The sequence below is a fragment of the Dendrobates tinctorius genome, unplaced genomic scaffold (genome assembly GCF_039654945.1).
Source record: "Dendrobates tinctorius isolate UK_male_01 unplaced genomic scaffold, ASM3965494v1 ptg000031l, whole genome shotgun sequence".
In the NCBI taxonomy this organism is placed as follows: Eukaryota; Metazoa; Chordata; class Amphibia; order Anura; family Dendrobatidae; genus Dendrobates; species Dendrobates tinctorius.
In genome coordinates this window covers 22,606,678-22,629,922 of record NW_027361699.1, presented here as the reverse complement: position 1 = coordinate 22,629,922, position 23,245 = coordinate 22,606,678, and the positions used below count along the sequence as shown (strand labels likewise).

The 23,245-nt window shown below is 41.1% G+C and overlaps 1 protein-coding gene across 1 annotated transcript in view; it reads left to right on the top strand.

Annotated features, from left to right (window-relative positions):
• The window catches only part of PGM5 (phosphoglucomutase 5), a 386,192-nt gene that overhangs the window by 103,088 nt on the left and 259,859 nt on the right, over positions 1–23,245 (top strand). The window contains exons 3-5 of the mRNA XM_073572252.1: positions 383–529; positions 13,727–13,852; positions 19,835–20,025. Of these exons, the coding sequence (XP_073428353.1) occupies positions 383–529; positions 13,727–13,852; positions 19,835–20,025 (464 nt within the window). The remainder of the gene's footprint in view (positions 1–382; positions 530–13,726; positions 13,853–19,834; positions 20,026–23,245) is intronic.

The window sequence follows — 23,245 nt, the reverse complement described above, 5'->3', positions numbered from 1 at the left end:
AGACATTTACATCATTTAAAAAAATCTTCTTTTAAACTTAAACATGTAAGATTCCCCTAGAAACCTCAAAGAACAATTTTGTGATTTTATTTTTGCAAATCATTGAAAATCCATTGTTAACACATACATAGAAAACTGACACATTATATCTTTAGATTCATAAATCATCAAAATATTGTTCCAAGCAGATATTTCTTCATAGCCCTGAATCCAGATGTTGTTGACTGCAACCAGTGCTTCTCATCCAATTCTGTCACTAGACCTTGACAGTTTCAATTGCCACAGTAGCTGTTAAATTACAATCTACATCTGCTTCTTGTCTTTGTGTATATTTTATCATTCAGAAACTTGTACTTTTACTTGTTTTGCTATTCTGTTCTAGGTCCAGCTCCAGATGCGGTTACGGATAAGATTTATCAGATCAGTAAAACTATTGAGGAGTACGCCACTTGTCCAGACTTGCGGATTGACTTGTCAAGATCGGGGAGGCAGGATTTTGACTTGGAGAATAAGTTCAAGCCATTTAGGGGTAATAATGATTTATCCATTAATATATATTGTGCTAAGATGTTGCTTTTTACTATACTCTTTGTTGCTATTGTGAAATATGTTTTTAATGCTGACACATTAACATACAATGTAAAATGAATCTCTAGACATCAGACTGATATCAAATAATAGCTTTACTTATATAGTGGATATAAAAAGTCTTTACATTTCTGTTAAAATGCCATTTGTTGTCATTCAACAAAATCATAACATGAAGAATCTTTGCAGAAATTTTGTAATAATTCATTTTCTGAATCACTAGGGTATTAGCGACATTTGATGATCTAAGTGAGTAGGTGTATCATGTATTGAGGAAACATTGGGATATACTACTAGTGGACCCAGGTTTAAAAGAGTTAATTTCACCAACACCCAGTGAGACCTAAAGAAAAGGACGGTCATTAAAGGATCCACTGGATTATAGTCTCTATGAGAAACCGTCATCTATGTGAACTTGGTTAGATAGAAAGGTGTGTGTTTTTTTTCCCGTTGTGGTGGTTGTAAGTTCTGTGATTGGATGAGTCCAGGAAAAACATTTTAAAGTGCATCTACAGGAAAAGGTTTTAAATTTGTGATTTTGCAAACTGTAAGGGCTGATTTATATTGCTACCAGCACCTGCCTGTATAACTATGTTGGAAAGACGACAAGAGAATTGAGAAGAATAGTGGGTGAACATTTAGATGATAGACAACACATTTTGTGTCATAGAGGTGGTTAGAAAGAACTTTGGGAAGGGTGACCACAACAGATATATACTTAAAAAAAGTGAATGGATTTTTAGAATTATATGTCCCCAAAGGGATTAAATGAACAGCTTTCATGCTACCTTCCTTTAGGTCCAAGGATTATGTCTGATTCATCTAATTTAGCTAGTTTAGAGATTTTGGTCTTTTTATGTTTATATTGCTGATAACTAAGTTTACAAAACCTGCAAGAGACAAAATGAGCAAAAACCCTGCTGTAACTAAATAAGTAAAAAGCAAAAGTGCATTTAAATAATACAGAGTTCTTAGTAATACTGTTTTTGATCAAAAATAGCATAAAAGCCGTCCCACTATTGAAAAGGTGATTTTGATCAAAAACAATATTACTAAGAACTCTGTATTATTTAAATGCCCTTTTGCTTTTTACTTATTCAGTTACAGCAGAGTTTTTGCTCATTTTGTCTCTTGTAGGTCTTGCATGCTTTGTGGCTAATGTGAACATGCGTTTATGTGCTGCATGTATACCAACTCAAACCAAACTCAATTTTTATGTTTTTTTGATCATTAAGATTGCTGGGTTAATGGATTATCCTTTTGTGGGATACCCCTATCATATGTTATTTATTTATCTATCATAAGGGTTATGAGGGCTTGAATCCCTCCTCTAACCCCTTCTCCCTCATTCCCTCTATGTATATATCAAATGTACCATTAAATCTAATGTATTGTCATTGGTTTCCAGTGGGATTACCTATAAATATCGTTGATTGGAGGGATGTAGTGGTAAATAGTGGTTAACCCTGTCAACAGGATTTTGCTAAGTAAACTACAGGCATTGACAGGTTGGCGTTGTTACACTGAATAAAATGATACCTGCTATGAATAAATCCATTTTGTGGTTCTTGTGTAATCAGTGTTAGAAGTTCTCAGTTAATGATATGCACGTGTTCCGGGAAGGGACTGTAAGCAGAGTCTTATCTTCCTGCTCTAAGCCAGAGAAACCATGGAAAGACTTGTCCACAACCTAATCCGAAGCACAAACATGTTCCTCATCCTAGAGACAGAGAGAGACAGAGACAGACTGTTTGTGCTTCGGGATGGGCATTGGTTTTTCTGCCTTAGAGCAGGAAGATAAGACTCTGCCTACATTCAGGCCACGAACCAGAAACAATCAGTCTCTCTCTTTGCCTCTGTGATGAGTAATATGTTTGTGCATCGGGGCGGCCTGTCGGCAGGTCTTTCCTTGGTTTCTCTGCCTTAGAACAGGAAGATAAGACTCTGCCAACAGTCCTGCCCTAGAGCACGGTGGTCATATCATGAATTGAAAACGTCTAACACTGATTACACAAGAACAAAAAGAAAGAGTTCTTCAAGCCAGGAGGTATCATTTTAATCAGTTCAACAGTGCCAATCTGACAATGCCTGTAGGTTACATAGCAAAATCCTGCTGACAGGTTCGCTTTAAATCCTCGGTTTGCATTCCAGGGTGGAGCGTATTCCAGAGAGCATGCTCAGATATGCCTCGCCAGAGAGCGGTGTGTTCCAGCATGGAGCGCAATATCATGTATCTCAGAGGATACATTCAGTTAAGGGTGCGCAATGATGTGTTGATGTGTTCCAGGGTGGAATGCAATGGCAGCTATTCATGTGTGTAGGAAAGCCTAGTGATGATCTTTGCGTTCCAGGGTAGAACGCATTAGTCTTTGGGGCATATTTTGTTTGCACCTCTATGGGTCAATGTTCCCCTGCTGTTTCATCATAACGAAGTTAATTAATTAATGAGAGGAGTCTATATTGGCTATTTAAACATGGATGCCCACTGACTGAGCTTGCGATGTTGGGCTCATTACTAGTGTTGAGCGAATTTGTTCAGAAAACGATCGTCAAACATAAATTCGGCATGAATATGGCACATTCAGATTTGTGATTGGAAACACGAGCGAAATTTTATAAAATCAGAAAAAAAATCTGTAACATTCGGTAAAACTGCAGGAAAATATTTGCGCTGCCACTAAACTATTTTCAACATTTTAACAATGATAATGGTGGTTTATCATGAGCGTTTGGCACATGTTTGATGAGGGGAGGGGGTTTGCAGAGCTCAGAGGCATGGCGTTCTTATAAACAGTCTTTTTTCTCCCTAACTTTGTGTGCACATTGTGGTTAGCCAATCAGGGCGCAGGAAACCCCAACAATGACCTGACACAATGGCTTGTGTCATTGGCTGCTGAAATCACATGTCCCGGTCCATATAAATAGCGAGTTTTATTTTTTTTTAATTCTGTGGAAGCATGGTTGAAATGCAATGTCTGACTTTCATTTGTTCATTTTCATAGATTTGTTATTTATTATTACTTTTGTCAGATTTAAGTTATTTCTGTCACCATTGTGGGTTTTTCTGTCATTAAATGTGGTCTACCAACAATTTTGACCATGTGTGTAGCTAGTGTCCAGTGTGTCCAGCATTTTTTCTTGTCATTGCTGAGATCCACAGACAAAGCCAGCAGAGCACATGTCCTACAAGTGCACTGCTTCTATTGTTCTCCAGGCACAAGTATAGCATTTTAATTAATATTTTTTCATTAGCTAAATGTGAAACAGCCTGCTGTATCCAACCTTGTCATTTAGTGTTGTGGTGAAATGAAACTGTCTGCAAACCTAAGTCACATTAAAAAATTATAATGTTTTCTGTTGCTGAATGTGATACAGAACGCCGTATCCCACATTGTCATGTTGTGGTGGTGATATGAACCTGTTTGCAGACCTAACGCACATTGAAAAATATCATAATTTTTTCTGTTGCTGAATGTGATACAGCCCACCGTGTCCCACATTGTCATGTTGTGGTGGTGATATGAACCTGTCTGCAGACCTAATGTGCAATTAAAAAAAATTATAATATTTTCTGTTGCTGAATGTGATACAGCCTGCCGTATCCCACATTGTCATGTTGTGGCGGTGATATGAACCTGTTTGTTGACCTAATACTTATTTTAAAAAAATCATAATAATTTTTTCTGTTGCTGAATGTGATACAGCCCATCGTATTTGTGGTGGTGATATGAAGCTGTCTACAGACCTCAAGCACATTAAAATATTTATTTTTTTCTGTTGATACAGCACGCTATATCCAACCTTTTCATTTAGTGGCGTTGAAATTGTTCTGTGTGCAGAGCTGTTGCACATTAAAATTAATTAATTAAATTTTTTTTTTTTACAAACGTGATATAGCAGCCGCGATCTGAGTTTGAAATTGTTTTGACCCTATCTTCTAGATTAAGTGCATCTTTGGCATCCAATTTCTCATGGGCTTCTTTTATACCTAGCTTGAGACGTGCATCTGTTACACCTATCTTCTGACAAGCATCAAATCCTCTCTGGTAATTGGTGTTGGGTAAATGAGTAAAAGTTGTTGGCTGGATTCTGGATCTTGTACTTCCCATAACCATCCAGTTATTGACCCTATTGTACATACCCATTCCCAAGGTTGTCATGGCCCTTTTCCTAATCAGTTTATGTAATGACACGTCAGCCATATTTCTCCAGCAAAACTGCACCTTACCAGCAGCAACTATAGGAAAGAGGGCATTCCAACGGCATGGACTTCTAAATTATACAGGTCACATTAACACTAAAAAAAATTATTTTATGTTACTAACCGAATACAGAAGGGGAGTTCTCAGTTTGAAATTGTTTTAAGCATCTAGTCAATGTTATACAGGCCTCATTGGCAGGCCCCCAAAAGTTCTTCTGTTACTAAAGTCATACAGTAGGGGACATCTCACTTTGAAATTGTTTGGAACATCTACTCAATATACAGGCCTCATCCTCACAAAAAAAACAAAAAAAATCTGTTACTAATGTCATACAGTAGGGGATATCTCACTTTGAAATTTCTTGGAGCGGATCTTTTTGTCATACAGGCCTCATCGACACTGAAACAATTCTTTCTGCTTGCGCCCTGCAAACCTTGGGGATTTCAAGACTTGTGGAGCAGCCCCTTCCCCGACTACCCCTACAGCTACCAGAATCACCCAGTACCTAGTCATCTCATTGTATCTCCCCTGTACATGCTTGCTTGTCCAGGTGTCATTGTTGAAATGCATCCTGGCAGACATAGAATTTTTTTAGGGAACAGGTGATGTTGTCTGTGACTTGTTGCTGTAGCACAGGCACATCTTTCTTAGAGAAATGATGGTGATTGGGCAACTGGCATTGGAGGGACTGCAACGACCATCAGCTTTCAGAAACCATCTGTATCCATAAGGCTGAAAAGCTTCATTTCTGTGGCCAGCAGATTGGAGTGGCCATGCAATAATCACAGAGATCACAGGCCATGAGTCATACAGAAACAAATGCTGGATTCTTAGTAGCGAATAACACTCAGCTGGCCCCTATCGTCCAGACAATGATGCGATTGGGCGACAAATCATCCGAGGAGGCTGCAAGTTGTTCACAATAATTAGTTCCCAGAAAAATTATAGAGAGCGTACGGCTTATCCACATCCAGATTGCAACACATGGGATATGCGTATATCCGCTGTATGATCACTGCTAACTACACAATAACCTTACACTTCTCGCTGCCAACAACAATCCAGTTTTTAACCCAATAAATAAATGCAGGCCGATTGGATGCCATTCTACTTTTGAGGTTCATACCATCTGGGTGTTCCATCCCCTACCCTCAGAGTAGCAGTCATATACCGGGCCCCAGGCTCACCCACCCACTTCCTTGACCACTTTTATGGGTTGCAGCCACACTTCATGCCCTCAAAATTGACAACCCTTATCCTGGGAGACTTCAACAGCTCCACTTCCCCAACTGCTTCCCAGTTTCTATCTCTAGCCAATTCTCATGGCCTCTCATAACTTTCAAACTCTTTGAGACACACAGAGACTTTGCCTGGTTCAGTTCAATCTCTTACCTAGATGACTCACCTCTTATCCTTTGTCTCCCATGAAATTAGGAGTATAACCACAACTTTGACATTTTTAGGTGCTCCCTAAAACACATCTGTTTAGGGTGGCCTATCACGTTCCCTAATCAAAGTCCTTTTTATATTTATAGCTTATTATCTTCTTCTCTGAACATAATTCACCATCAAACTCAACCGTACCCAAAAGGCTTATGCGGCATTTATCTACCCCCCATTTCCTCAAGAAGGGTTGTACCATCATTGTAAATAAGCACCTGTAATTGTTGTCACCCCCACCTCATTGTAGATTCTAAGCTCTGAAGAGCAGAGTCGTCATTATTTTTGCTTTGTTTATATTAAACTTTGTAACTTTTGACTGTTTTATACGAACTGCTGACTGGTAAAGCTATGCGTAATGTGTTTGTGATATATAAATAAAGGCTATTATTATTAGTAGATTGAAGATGGTGAAATTCAAGCTGTTAACTGTGCCATTGTAAGAGTGAAGAATCTTGTACATGAGCAGAACTGCACAAATGAGGGTTTGCTGCTGTGCTTACACAGGGTGGAGTAGGGTGAACACACAACAAGGTTCTGGACTGTAAGAGAGGTGCAGACGGGGATGTTACGGTGGATTGAGAAAGATGGGGTGTGCTTGGTATGTAAGATCAGTCAAAAACAGCAGGCATGTCCAATTCCGTTTCAGCTGACAGGCTCCCAATCACCCCAACTGTAGGGGGTAAACAAGTGGATGTTCTTCGGCCAGAGACATGTGTGACAATACTTGCCATGGTGAGGGAGTTGTAAGTATCAGAAGATGTGGTTCATTGGGTGGACAGAGGTTGGCGAAACCCACTAGTCTGCATTTCAGCACAATGACATTTCCAGATTAACATATGTTGATCGTGCATGTGCCAGGTCATGCATGTAGTACTGAAATTATTTCATTTTTTACTCTAGTAAATTGTTTTTTAAAAAGTTGACAGATAACATGATTTTTTAGATTTTTGCCGGTCTGAAAAAAAGACCCAAGGTAGCCAACTGCAGAACCACGAATGCTGCTGTCCACTGCCAAAGTTGGGCCTCAGGATGCTTTGGTTGTCGTGGTTGCATAACTTTGTGTCTACGTAACCTCCTCGTCTTCCTCCTCCTCCTCCTCTGCTGAGCTACTCAGCTGCATGCCACTGGGTTTACACCAAGTGTGATCTACTACCTCATCGTCATCCTCTCTGTTCTCCCACTCTTCACCCTGAGGGTGACCCTCCTCCTCTTCCTGCCTTGACAGCACAATACAGTCCTAGGGCACCTGAAATATCTGAGTCGCATCACAAATGGACCACCTTCACCCAATGGGGACAACATCTGTTGATGAGGGTTTGGTTTATGCTCGGACAAAATTTCATCCAGCCATGGAACAAATTGATAAAAAGTGGCCATCGGTGCAGATGATTTCCTCCTCTTGACTCTGTGAATCTTTAGAGAAGACTTCCTATGCCTATGGCATACAATGTGTGAATAGATATGTAGACTCAGTCATCTGTGGTTCCCAACAGTCAGTTGGACGCTTACCATCTGACTTAAGACCACACCATTCTACTGAAACTGCCCTGACTAAAGCCACCAATGACCTACTAACCCCCAAATAAAAGCAACGTGAGTTTGTCCTCCTCCTTCTCCTGGCATCTGTCTTTGACACAGTGGACCATTCCCTACTACAGACTTTCTGATCTGTTGGCATTTCAGACTTGGCCCTTTATTGGATCTCCTCATACCTAACAGACAGGACATTCAATGTCTCCCACTTACACACCACCTCCTCATCTCACCCCCTATGTGTCGGTGTCCACCAAGGTTCAGTTGTAGGACCGGGAACTATGCTTAGAAGGCGCATGGGCACGCTCCCTCCCTCTTAAAGGGACCGCCCATATCAACCTAAGGTATTCCCAACCTATAGCTGGTCGACACCTTCTGTTTAAGGCTTCTCCTCCAATATGCAGGTGCCTGAGCTACGTTGTTAGTTTGCCTTGCATGCTTTCTAGTTGTCAACTTCCCCAGGTCCGCCTGTCCATCAGCTAGTCCAGATCACACCTGATGGTGCCCATCTGTCTAATACCAGGTCCAAACCGCACATGCCAGTGCTTTTCTGTCCCTCAGTCGGTCCCATCTGCGCCCATGGTTCCAGAGTCCCTACAGTGTCTGCCTGTATTTTTTATCCCTCCTGTGGGCCATAGCAGCTTACCCACTGTAGGGGGTCAGCTGCCACATTCTGTAAGTCAGCCATGGAGTAGCACCTGGTGCCACCTCTTTGTCCCTCCTTAAATCGCAGCTTTCACCTGCTGCCACTTGTCCTTGTAGGGATTTAGTAGGCCACCTAGTTATGCCCCTTCCAGGATTTCAGAGGGATACAGAACAGTGATTCCACCACCTTACACGTTACAGTTTCCATCTGCTGGGTTGGCTGTAGTGGAAGAGGTGTGGGTCCCCGCTATACTAATTCTACTTTATTGCAATTGATGCCACTTTGTTCACTTTATTTGTGTCTGCCACTAATTTTTGTAAATGTGTAGACTCCTAGTTGGATCTCCTTCATGTGTGTAGCCTGTAGCAGTAGGCCTCCGAGACTGTCAGGCCTCCACTTCCTTGGACTCAACTACATGTGTTACTATCCTTAAATTTTTCTGACAATAGTAGTCTACAAAACTGATATTTGTGCCACCTGAGTGTGGCTCAGCATGAAAGCAGTTAGAGGTGTTGCTTGTGGTATCAGGGCTCCCAGCAGAGGAGGCCTACACTGATCCCTCACCTACCTCATCTTACTGTGAAGTTCAATTGAAAGCTGTAAATGCTGTCCCAGACCCCGATACCTCATGCCTGGCTGATTGCTGCAGTGCCATGCTACAATTAGTACTGTAGGTGAATTGAGGCCACTTTTCTGGTGTCTGCCCTTCATTTGATGTGTTTAGGCAGCACTTGGGGCCGTTATAAGGTGTTGTGCATGCATTTGTTTTTGCCTCCCATTGAGATGGATGTTGTTTAGTTATGTTCGGTGAATATTCAACAAATTAATCGGCAAATATTGCAAATTCGGCGATTGTAATCCTAACCGAACATTGAAATATTAGCTCATTTCTATTCATTACCTTTTTAAGACATCACTTTTATCAACGTCCTGAGGAACCTGGACATGGGGAAGCCCTTAAAGAGGCAAAGAGGCACTAATTGTGGAACAGAAAAGACATCAAATAAGCTAAGCGCCTATTTATCAATAACCAGGGCATTTTTGCCTGCCATTATGACATATAATTTATTGCTATAATATGTTTATCAGGATAAGCTAGGGGTACCTAGTGGGAGTTGTTGAGGAGCAGGGACGCCATTATCGCTAATATATTAGGGTGCCAATCTCCACGATAAAGTAGATAAAAAAGCAAAAAGCACTTACCATAGGTCTAATTAAGAACAGCTGGATGTTTTTTTGTGGGGAAGTTATGGTACTTTTGTATCTGCACATTGTCACTTATAATTGCACATTCTCACTTTGCTTTGTATAGGGGACTCTTCTACATATGGTTTTGAGTGTTGGACAGAGAAATTGCCTTGTCCCTGGTCACTCAATTATATTGTTAGGGGATCCTAGGGTTACCGAGGGACATTCGTTGAAGAGCGGGGGTGTCAGGAATATGACGTATTTTTTTTCTTTATTTGCTCTAGTCACAGATACAGACCTCTGCTACATCCCCTTAGTTTTGTGAATGACATGCTCCAGCAATGATCCCCCGTGCAGCTTTCCCTTCCTAAATAGCAGCATGCCCTCTCAGTCTACCTGTGTAATTCTATACTCCCTTCTTCCCCCCTCTCTCCAGCTACACACACTGGTGTAAAGGGAGCTGCTGACCAGCTAAATCCTGTCTGCCTGAAGCACATGGCTCTTTGTCTAGTACAGTGTTCATTTAAGATCAAAAATAATGGCACCGATTATTGATAGAGGTGGGAAACCTACATTTTTGGCATCTGCATAATGAGAGCTACCCACTGGAGCTGAGAAACATATTTTTGAGCCAGCCAGGCATGGCATGTTTAGTGTTAAATGGAAGGAAAACTCGTAGACAAACCTATGATACCCCTGTTGTCTCTGTCCGTGGTTCTCACCCAGAGGTACGGCACTCATAAGCTTTTTAGTAACTTTCAAAAGGGGAGTGCATGCCATAGCTTCGTCCACCTATGAAGCCCAATTAGCAGGGAGTCTTTTGCCTGGGAAACCAGCTATGCTTTTTGACCTGTTGCTCTGGGAAGGTTCCCCTCCCCCTCTCCCACATGGCATGTCATTGACTGAGATATCTGTAAGTTCTTTATTTTAATCCTTGTTATTTTATAATTGTTTGTATATATTGTAATTTACTAGCTTTGTATTCCTTGCTCTATAAACGTATTGCCCTGTCCTCTGGGCTAAATTCACGCTACCGTTGGGTTTGCTCCTGACTCGATATTGATTTTAATATCAGAAATAGGAGTTGGTGGCAGCAAAGTGTGTCCTGGGGTATTTGGCAGTGATGGACAGAGGTTATTGTGTATTACCTGCCTGAGACTGGGGACATACATACCGCCCTCACTGCAGAGTGCCTAATAGCCAGTACACGACCAGGCAGCCCTTCTGGCCACTATTTATCCTAGGTGTAGCTCCCTGACTGCCCTGAGGGTATGGGGGGCACCACAGAGCTGCAAGTTCCAAACCAGGAACTGAAGCTGGGATTGTGAAATTGGATCCCTGACAGGGGGCACCATTGTCATGGATTTATTAGGTTTTCAACCTCTGCGGACAGGCAGGCGATTTATTGAGGGTTATCTAGGAAAAATATTAGGGAACATCAGGCCCTTCTTACATTGATGGAAGCCTCATCCCTTATTAGAGGGTATGTTTGTATATATTTGTTACCATAATATTATGTAGAGTGTTACCCTGTTTTTTATTTCAGTTTGGTTTTGTTGTGTATGTAGTCCTTTGTATTTTAATATAGCTAATAAAAATGAGATTTTAAGAGATTCTTAAGTTAAACTTGCTAGGCATTTCGTTGGTCAGGGGGAGGTGATGTATGTGAACTGAAAGCAAAAATTAGGTTGAATGAGAGAATATTTACCTAGCCTGATCTCCTGGGGAGAAACTAAGAGCAGTGGAGAGCTAACCAAGGATTGAATCTATAAAATATGGCCTTGATGCTGAGAGTGTGTTCAAGTCAGTCCGTGGGGTAATGACTTGCTGTGTTAATTCTAAAGTAGCAGGCCCATTTGGCATCATACCAGTGGGCTGATTCTAAGCAGCTGATCTAGTTGCAGCCTCTGTGAGTTTAGTCGGCGGGCTAGAGGAAAAAGATAAGAATGCTACTGCCAATAAGGCCTTAGTGTGGCTTGTGTCAGACAAGTTGTTGAGGTGGTGAAGAGATTTTAATACTTTTGGGGTCATTTTTATGATGTGTATGCCATGCTGACCTGAAGACCTGACTAGCAAAAGCCGCACAAAAGTTACATTAAAGGTGTTGTCCATGACTCGCACAACCCTTTCTCAATCACTATATTTCCCCCATGAAAATAATTGTAGCCTACACTCACTTCCAGTGTGTGACCTGTTTCAGCAGTGTCCGCACCTTGTCTCCTGGGATTTGCTTAACATTGTTATGTCACGTGACCCCCGCAGCAAATCATCGTCCACTTAATTTTCATTTCCTTCAGCGAAACTGTAATCTGGAAGAAGTGAGAGCTGCTGTTGCTCTCTGACTTCCTCCACATGTCTCATTTGTTGAAAGGAAGTGAGAGTGAAGCGGCCACTGATGTGCTGCAGGACTCGCGTGACATTTCAATGTCACACAAGTCCCGGAGAGCAGGCGCGCTGACATCACTGAAATGGTGCCAGCCCCACAGATCTCTACAGGCTGTTTTTATTTAACATGGAGAAATATAGCGATTGAGAAGGGGTTGTAGTAGACATCTTCTTCAGTAGTGAAATGTGTGATTGACACCTGTGGAGGAATCTATGGCTGATATCTAAGGGGGCATTTATGAAGGGGACATCTGTGACCAACACCTGTTTTGTAACAGTGCCTCATAGACTGCAACTTTTATTCAGCCTGAGAAATAGGTTATATGGATGAAACGTTGGTACAGAATTAATATGCTTTTAGTAAAAACAATAAACAGTGGAAATGTTACTTTACAAGAGTTGCAGGACTGTAATGTTGTTCTATCTAGGAATTAAAGATGAGTTTTGTTTCTGTACCTATGCAAAAAGATTAATTCAGGTATTTTATTTTTTTTATTCCATGCTCCCTCTTAATTGAGGCACATCCCAAGGCTTTGAGCACACGTCCAGAATTCCCACGGATTTTATGCGTTTTTGCCGCTTTTTTTCGCCTCGAAAATGCTGCAAAAATGCATAAAATAAGCAACCCATTGAGTTCAATGGCATTCCGCACATGCTGTGCTAATGCTGCGTATTTTTCTGTGGCGGAATCGCATCTTGGAAAAACACGCAGCATGCTCATTCTTTTTGCGGCATCGCGGGAATTCCGCACACATAGGAATGCATTGTGATTGGGCATAGCCACATGCGGAAAGTAAGCGGAAAATGTGTGGATGGTACCCAGGGTCTGGAGAAGAGGAGACTGTCCTCCAGGCCCTGGGTACCATATCCCTGTAAAAAATAGAATTAAAATAAAAAATCGTGATATTCTCACCTTCCGGCATCCCCTGCAGCGTTCCCACGCCTCAGCGATGCTCCTGCCAAGTCCCGTTCCCAGCAATGCCTTGCGACAATGGCCTTTGATGATGTAGCGGTCTCGCAAGACCACTACGTTGTCAAAGGTCATTGTTGCAAGGCATTGCTGAGAATGGGACTTGCTGGGAGCATCGCTGAGGCCTGAGGACGCTGCGGGGGATGCCGGAAGGTGAGAATATCACGATTTTTTATTTTTTTAATTATTTTTAACTTTGTATCTTTTTACTACTGATGCCGCATAGGCAGCCTCAGTAGTAAAAAACTGTTCACACTTGTCAAACACTATGTTTGACAAGTGTGACCAACCTGTCAATCAGTTTTCTAAGCGATGCTACAGGTCGCTTGGAAAACGCTAGTATTCTGCAAGCTAATTACGCTTGCAAAATGCTAGTTTTTCATGGGAAATACGCGGGAATTATGCATGCGGATTTCTCGCGTATTTCCCGCAACAGGGAGTTGCGGAATTCCAGATGTGTGCACATAGCCTAAACAAATGCACATACTGTGCATACTCTACCAAATAGACACAACTTACAAAGAACGAACTCCGTTTAGTTGCAATGACCGCTGACATTACAGATTCTTTTCTTCTTTCTTGGACCAACAAACTGTATGTGAATGTTATCTAATTTTGAAGACAATAGATTTTACATTGAATTTTGCATAATCGTTATCAAGCAAAAATTAGTTTTTACTTAATAGAAAGTTTTTTTAATGTAAGATTTAGTAACCAAAATTCTTTGCTCTTAACTAAAATAGTTTTCTTTTTCTTTGCATTGCTCTTTAGTTGAAGTAGTGGATTCAGTGGAAGTTTACCTTAATTTGCTCAGAACAGTTTTTGACTTTAATTCTATTAAGAGTTTGCTTACTGGTCCCAATCAGCTGAAAATAAGGATTGATGCCATGAATGGAGGTAAGCAAAACACTCTATTTTGTTAATAAAGAAACATATTGATCAGTTTACAGAAAATGGGAGACAATAAATATTTCAAATGCAGATTATTAATATTGTATGTAAAATTAAGTAGCACTAATCAGGATCAATAACACAATAAATGAAAGGAATATGTAAGCTCATATAAATTGTTATATAATGGGTAAAATTTTGTAAAAAAAATAAATAAATAGGAATCCAAAAAATGTACTGTATCATCAAGGTGTTTTATTGTAAAGCAAATCTGTACAGAAATGTTCCCAATTTTTTAAATAATAACAGAAAATAGGCACATTTTCTAAATGCAGAGCTAAACTTAAATATTAACAAATATAGTATATTAGTTTCCTTGCTGTTTGACTATAAGCCCCCATTCACACACTATAGGTACGGTCAGTATTTTGAATGAGTAGTCTGAAGACAACAATGGATGTAAAAAGGCGGAAGAAATGTTCATTTTCCTCTTATATTTTCCCTGTGTTTGGGATTAGTGATGAGCGCGTATACTCGTTGCTCGAGTTTTCCCGAGCATGCTCGGGTGTCCTCCGAGTATTTTGGCATGCTCGGAGATTTAGTTTATATCGACACAGCTGCATGATTTGCGGCTGCTAGACAGCCTGAATACATGTGAGGATTCCCTAACAAACAGGCATTCCTCACATGTATTCAGGCTGTCCAGCAGCCACAAATCATGCAGCTGCGTCGACACAAACTAAATCTATGAGCACGTCAAAATACTCAGAAGACACTCAAGCATGCTCAGGAAAACCCGAGCAATGAGTATACTCGCCCATCACTATTTGGGATGTTATCCTGGTTTTGGCCCACAGATACCAAAGCAAATTCTTGCCAAATCTGCAATATACGTATGAATGATATCTAAGCCTATGCTTTATGACTTACTTGGCAACAACCACTTTCCTAAATTAAAAACATATGTGACATGCACAAATGTGAACAAGTCGGTCGGACAGTGCTCACACCACCCAATGACTGAAACACAACAAGAAAACACAAGATGACAAATTTGCAGAAATACTCTGTAGTAAAAATTATGACAATAATCAGCAAGTCTTGGATAACAAATACAGGGTATTTAGTCGATACGCTTTTTGCTAAAAACGTATCGACTAAATACCCTGTATTTGTTATCCAGCACTTGCTGATTATTGTCATAATTTTTACTACAGAGTATTTCTGCAAATTTGTCATCTTGTGTTTTCTTGTTGTGTTTCACTTTCCTAAATTGAAGAATGAACCCAATGATTCTGTAAGAGGCACAGGTGAGGGAAAATCACATCCTAGTAGACGCCCAAACCAGACAGAGCTTTTTTACAATGTCGGAGGCACCCCTTAATTGTAGTGGGCACCTCAGATTACAATGCTATTACTGTATGAAAATATAGTGTTAGATTCCGGTTCTGCAGACCATATAACAGGACACAGTACAGTTATATATAGTGACTCACCCATGTAGTTCTCTCTGCTTGCAGTTATTTACTTTTACCATGTTATCTGTCCATTTTCTAGCACCATACTCATTTATTCTCAACCTACACAAACTCCCTGTCCTGTTGATACCCCATTTCTGTACCTGTTGCTGCCCATACTGTGTTTTGTCGCACCCTATACAATGTACTTAAATATTTGTATCTTTGTACGGCGCCCTTTGCACCCCCTAGACAGTAATAATGCCACCTGTGTGCTCCTTTGAAGGCTAGAATTACCCAATGACCCCTTGAACGCCCCATTATAAAGTAATAATGCTGAGGGCCCCCTGCTAAAGTAATATTGCCCCAAGTGTATCCTTATAAAGTAGTAATGCTGTTTGTATCTCTTTTAGTTATAATGCTTCTTAAGCGCTCTCTTAACAAGTAATAATACCCAGAGTTTTCTCTTATCAAGAAGAATTGACCCATCTGCTCAATAAAAATAAATATTGCCCCTTAACACATAATAATGCCCCCTAAATGCCCCCAAGTAGTAATAATACTTCCTGATTAGCCCTAAAAAGTAATTATGCCCCTGAATTCCTTCTTATCAAATAATAATGCCCCTTGAGTGCCCCTTAAAAAGTGTATTAAGGCGTTATGTGCGCCTTTGTAAGCAAGGAAAATTTCCTGTGAGTGCCTGTTTAAAGTAAAATTGCACCCCTGGCAAAAAAAAAATTCTCCCCCATGTTCCCAATTAGCCTATAGGCTATGTCTTCTTTTCTTAGCATTTAAGAACATGTAGAGCAATGCAGTGACATCGTCCTGTGCTTTCTGTGCCTCCGGAATTCTGTAGGCTAAAAGGCCTAAACTGACATGACAGATAGTAATAGAGCAGTGAGTCCATCTGTAATGACTTATAAATAAAATAATCACATTAATCACTATTCTTGGTGAACATTGAAATAAATAAATGACAGGAAACATTGATTTTTCTTGTTCATTTTGTCTCCCAAAAACATAATAAAAGGAGATCATAAAGTCACATGTATTCCACAAACGGCATCAACAGGTACAGTAGTCCTGAGTAGCACAATGACTGTTACAGTTGCAGCAATAGAAAAGGAACAATAATAATGTAGAATTGTCATAAACATAACAACCTGCAGAAGATCCTGCAAAAATCAAGCCCTCATACAGCTATGTGAGCTCAAAAATAAGAAATGTATTGCTTTTCAAATGCGGCGATGAAAAACTTCAGCTGCATCGTTAACTGCAAAAACTAGGCCTCCTTTTACATAGTGTAAGGCAGTGCTTACTGTTAAGCCCCCGTTACACATAGCGACATCGCTAGCAATATTGCTGTAACGTCACCGATTTTGTGACGTAGCAGCGATATTGCTAGTGAGATCGCTATGTCTGATACTTACCTCCGACCGGCTCCCCCGCTGCTCATCGCTGGTCGCGCGAGAACGTCCTGGACTATTTCTCGTCGGGCGCTTCCAGCTGGGCTTCCTGTGGCGCTGACGAGCGACGTGTGGACGCGGGTGGGAGGACGTCAGGATCGCCGCATCTGACAGGTAAGTAACAACCCCCGACCCCTGCTATGTCGCTGGTGAGATCAGCCTGTGTGGCAGCTCGCTGGTGCATCGCTAAGTGTAACGGTACCCTTAGTGTTGGGGGACACTCACTTGGTTGCGAGATTAAAGGCACACAGGAACATTTTCCACTTAAACAGTCTATGTGGTTTATTTATACGTCATAAACCATAGAAACACGAACAAAAGGCAACAGTCTTACATCAGACAGATGATTCCTCAATGTTCATAATAGAGCTCCGCTCTCTCAGACCAGTGGTCACACAGGCTGTGCCATGTCCAGCACGCAGGCTCTATAGCCTAAACACAGTTATTTCCCCCATGTCCGGGGTTACCTCTCAGGAGCTCTTGCTCCACAGACTGACCTCCTGTCAGCCCTGGTTCCTGGGGAAGCTGCTGAACTGGGATCACCGTCCTTGTGTCCTGTGCACTACCGACAGTCTAGATCCTCAGACGGAGGGTAGCTCCCCCAAACGCAATGCCTTCAGACTCCACAAAGACACATGGCCTGTCCGGGTGCTATTCAGGGCACATTCGTCCAACACCCAGGCCACCAGGTCCAGGGCCTCATCGGGTGAAATCCAGGGATCCGATCCTACTCTCAGGATCTCCCAACACACCATCCTTCAGGTCCAAAGTCTCACCACGTGCTTCAGGGATCCGATCCTACTCCCAGGATCTCCCAACACAGACCTTACAGGACCTTGCAGTCTGAACCATTCAGGTACACACATTCTGCCCATGAGACCAGACCTCAGGCACATTATATGGTACATAACCACACACACACAGGTGAGGTATGGATCACATGGTTATGACCTCACTGCAGGTCCTTTTACACACAGCCACACACACACAGGCTTTACTTTGGGCGTTCAGACACCCCCCCCTGGGTGGGTTTGTAGGTGACTGGACCACCCATCTCTCCAAGTCACCTGGAAGCCTCCTAATGTAAAACAAAACCATCAGCAGTAGATCTGCTGATTAAAACACGTTCCGGCTTCCATCACAGGGCACCCACCCCTGTGATACATATCGACCATGTACAACCCTGCCGCTCACCATTTCCCCATCACAATAAAGGAAACGCCTGCATGCATGTCCTGGGAAGTCCATACAGCGCCCCCTAGCTGTCACAGGGGTCACTGCATCACAATAGTTACATTGTTACATAGGCTGAAAGAAGACCTTGGTCCATCAAGTTCAACCTTTCTCCACAAATTGGACTTTTTGTCACTAATTTAACTATAACCCACAATGTTATGTGTATCAAAGACATCTTCCAGCTCTTTTTTAAAAGCTGTTACAGTGTCTGCCATTACTACATCCTGTGCTAGGGCATTCCACAGATTGACAGAATAAATGGAATAAGCGCCTTATTTGAAATTTATATTATGCAGCAAATTTACTTTGATTTGCTTTTCATTTCTTAGGAAAGAGTAATACTACACTTCATATCCTTAGCACTTCCATAATAAAAGAGGTTGTCCACTACTTTTTCATTGATGGCTTATACTTAGGATAGGTCATCAATGTCTGATCGGTCAGACTCTGACACCTAGTACATCCATATATCAGCTGTTTTCGCTGTTAGCGGTTGCTGGAACCGTTTGATTGTAGAGCTGCTCTGTCTTCTGGTAATGGCGGTGGCTGGGTACTTCACATCCGTCTTCTATTCAAATCCATAGAAGGTGGATGTGCAGTAACCTGCCACTGCCACCACCAAGAGATGGAGCAGCTCGGCAACTGACCAGTTCGGGTCGGCGACCACCGCCGCTAACCCTGAGAACAACTGATCAGGGGGTTGCCGGGTGAGACAGAACCTGTCTCAGACATTGATGACTTCTAAGGATAGTTCATCAATAAAAAAATAGTGGACAACCTCATTAAAGTGAACCTGACAAATGATACATGCTGCCCAGTCCAGGAGATGAATGTATCAGGCACTGGCTGTATGGTCTCAACCAGGTATGTTGGCTCTGACAGGTCACTGCTTACATGTGTATAGATAGGGCAGCATGTATCAGATCTCAGATTCACTTTAAAGAAGATTTTTGCTTTAGACAACTCTACTTTTAGTAGGGTTGCTTGATAATATGTTGATCACAAATTATGATAGGTCATCAGGGTTGATGAGAGTCTGACAGTATACATCATGTTACACTCCCTCATCTTTGTTCACGGTTTACATCCGGATGCTGATGGAACTGAAAAGAGATGATTGGTAGGGTTTCTGAGTATTGAACTTCCACCGATCTGATATTGATTGATGGGAAATCTATTCTGATATTGATTACCTATATTAAGCATAGGTCTACAACATAATAAGCTTGGTAAACCTCTTTAAATCTGAGTACAAAGTACGATATAAAATGTCTATACTTACAGGTGCTTCTCACAAAATTATAATATCATCAAAAGGTAATTTATTTCAATTCTTCAATACAAAAGTGAAACTCATATATTATATTGATTCATTGCAAACAAAGTAATCTATTTCAAGTGTTTATTTCTGTTAATGTTGATGATTATGGCTTACAGCCAATGAAAGTCCAAAAGTCATTATCTCAGTAAATTAGAATACTTTATAACATTAGCTTGAAAAATTACTTTAAAATCTAAAATGTTGGCCTAGTGAAATGTATGTTCAGTATATCCCCTCATTCCTTGGTTGGAGCTCCATTTGCATCAATTACTGCATCAATGCAGAGTGGCTTGGCTGTAAGCCATAATCATCAACATTAACAGAAATAAACACTAGAAATAGATTATTCTGTTTGTAATAACTCTATATAATGTGTTTCACTTTTTGTATTGAAGAACTGAAATAAATTAACTTTTTGATGATATTCTAATTTTGTGAGATGCACCTGTATCTTTGTTATACACTGCCATACACAGTAAAGTATGCACACGTATCATCTTTTTTCTAGTGATGGGTCCTTATGTCCGACGAATTCTCTGTGATGAATTAGGAGCACCTGCCAATTCTGCAGTTAATTGCATTCCTTTGGAAGACTTTGGTGGGCAGAACCCTGACCCAAACTTAACATATGCCAGTAGTCTCTTGGAGGCTATGAAAGGAGGGGAACATGGCTTTGGAGCTGCATTTGATGCTGATGGGGTAAGTAGTTACTGTATCTAAAGCTTGCTGTCAGCATTGTCTGTTGCACATAGAACTACTGTATATGTACCGTATTTAATGTGATCTATTTTATTGTGGGTGATGCCTGTGGTTTTGCAGCAATTGCAAAAACATGGCAAAAAGCTCACTTTGCCAGTACAGACAAACTTAGCTTTGAAATTAACTGAGTAAAATTGCTCGATAATGGGTTCGGCATTGAAATTATACCACACAACCTGTAAAAATAGGTTTCAGCTTAAGAAGAGATGTATACTTATGTGCTTAAGATATAATTAAAATGAATATTTTTATTAACAATCTTATCAATTACATTTTTTTTAATAAAAAATAAGCATGGTGTATTGTAGCACTGTTCACACAGTGCGACAGATAGGCAGGGACCACAGAAAGTTTAACATAAAATGTCTTTATTCCAGAAAAACTCATATAAACAGGTAAACAATATACTCCAGTTCGCAGCCGTGTCCTCCAAACAGTCCAGGTTCAAACTTGTTGGAGTGGGCAAATGCACTGCCATATCACTTGGGTGCATCAGCCGCCTTGAAGTCCTTGGCTCTGTGTTAGCTTCACACAGGCCAGGGTTGCACAGATCCTCCTGCTCTGCAGCTTGCCCAACTAAAAACTGACACACCCAAGACAAAACTGAGAGTTTAAATGGGAATCATGGACATAGAGCCACTCCCAAAACCCGGAGTGGAGAGAGATTCTCTCCACTATGAAACCTGTTAATCCCTCCAAAAATAAAAGCCCATGTGGGGTTTTCCTAAAATCTGACTTGGTCAACTACTTTGACCAAATCCATACTCACTTTTATTTTGCCTTGTAATCAGAGACGTTTTTCTGTAATTACAATGCGCTCCAGCGGGTTTAATATGTCTCTCTACCAATCCTGGGGGACACATACCGGCCCTCATATATGATCCCTCTCATTGCCTCACAAAGGATTGCCTAATGGAAACATACAGAAATCATGCAGTGCAATATGCAGTATTTAGAGGCAATTAGATGGAAGTATGCACATAAATAAATATAGGTACAAAAATCAGTGGTACTACAAATAAGTGCAAGCGCCTATGTAAACCAGAGAAAGTTTCCAGCTGGTAACTGGATATAGTCAAGAATTATCATGGATATAATCAATTACGTTAAAGTGCAAATACAAATGTAAACTTCAGAAACATATTTCAACCTAAAACTGTGTGTAGGTAGAGATCACCATTTAGTAGATGTAGTAAACAAAATAACAATATCCAGCAGTTAATACAAAAAGAGATACAGTATGTACAGTGGGTACGGAAAGTATTCAGACCCCCTTAAATTTTTCACTCTTTGTTTCATTGCAGCCACTTGGTAAATTCAAAAAAGTTCATTTTTTTTCTCATTAATGTACACTCTGCACCCTATCTTGACTGAAAAAAAACCAAAAATGTAGAAATTTTTGCAAATTTATTAAAAAATAAAAACTGAAATATCACATGCTCATAAGTATTCAGACCCTTTGCTCAGTCACTTTAACTCTCATGATGTCCATTTCATTGTGATCCTCCGTGAGATGTTCTACTCCTTCACTGGAGTCCAGCTATGTTTAATTAAAATAATAGGAATTGATTTTTAAAGGCACACACCTGTCTATATAAGACATCACTGCTCACAGTGCATGTCAGACCAAATGAGAATCATGAGGTCAAAGGAATTGGCCAAGGAGCTCAGAGATAGAATTGTGGCAAGGCACAGATCTGGCCAAGGTCACAAAAGAATTTCTGAAGTACTCAAGGTTCCTAAGAGCACAGTGGCCTCCATAATCCTTAAATGGAAGAAGTTTGGGACCACCAGAAGTCTTCCTAGACCTGGCCGTCCAGACAAACTGAGCAATTGTGGGAGAAGAACCTTGGTGAGAGAGGTAAAGAAGAACCCCAAGATCACAGTGGCTGAGCTCCAAAGATGTGGTAGGGAGATGGGAGAAAATTCCACAAAGTCAGCTATCACTGCAACCCTCCACCAGTCAGACCTTTATGGCAGAGTGACCCGATGGAAACCTCTCCTCAGTGCCAGACATATGAATGCGGCCAAGTACAGAAATTTCCTGGATGAAAACCTCTTCCAGAGTGCTCTGAACCTCAGACTTGGTTCACCTTCCACCAAGACAATTACCCTAAGCACACAGCTAAAATAACAAAGAAGTGGCTTCAGAACAACTCTGTGACCATTCTTGACTGGCCCAGCCAGAGCCCTGACCGAAACCCAATTGAGCATCTCTGAAGAGACCTGAAAATGGCTGTCCACCATTGTTCACCATCCAACCTTACGGAACTGGAGAGGATCTGCAAGAAAGAATAACAGAGGATCCCCAAATACAAGTGTGAATAATGTGTTGCATCATTCCCAAGAAGACTCATGACTGTACTAGCTCCTAAAAGTACTTCTACTGAATACTGAGCAAAGGGTCTGAATACTTATGACTATGTTATATTTCCATTTTTCTTTTTAATAAATTTGCAAAAATTTCTACATTTCTGTTTTTTCAGTCAAGATGGGATGCAGAGTGTACATTAACCCCTTTTTGCCATATGACATACTATCTTGTCCATGTGCCCTAGCACTTAATTCCCAAGGATGGGATAGTACGTCATAGCTGATCAGCGGCGCTCACGGGGGATCGTCTCTGATTGCGGCCGGATGTCAGCTGATTATCACAGCTGACATCCGGCACTATGTGCCAGGAGAAGTCACGGACCACTCCTGGCACATTAACGCCTGGCACACTGTGATCAAACATGATCGCAGTGTACCGGGGGCATAGGGAAGAATCACGCAGGGAGGGGGATCCAAAATGTTCACGGGGGCCTTCCGGGTCCTGCAGGGATGCGGCTTTCTCAGTGCCTGCTTAGAGCAGGCGCTGAGAAGCCGCCTGCACTGCCTGTCAGATCGCTGATGTGACACAGTGCACTGCAAAGTGTCAGATCAGCTATCTGACACTATACAGTGATTTTCCCCCCTGAGACATTATAATAAAGTAAAAAAAAAATCATGTGTAAAAATAATTTTTAAAAAAATCCTAAATAAATAAATAAAATATATATATATATTTCCTAATAAATTGTTTTTCCTGTAAATAAAAAACAAAACAATAAAAATACACATATTTAGTAATGACTCGCCCTATAAAACTGTCCCACTAGTTAACCGCTTTATTGAACCC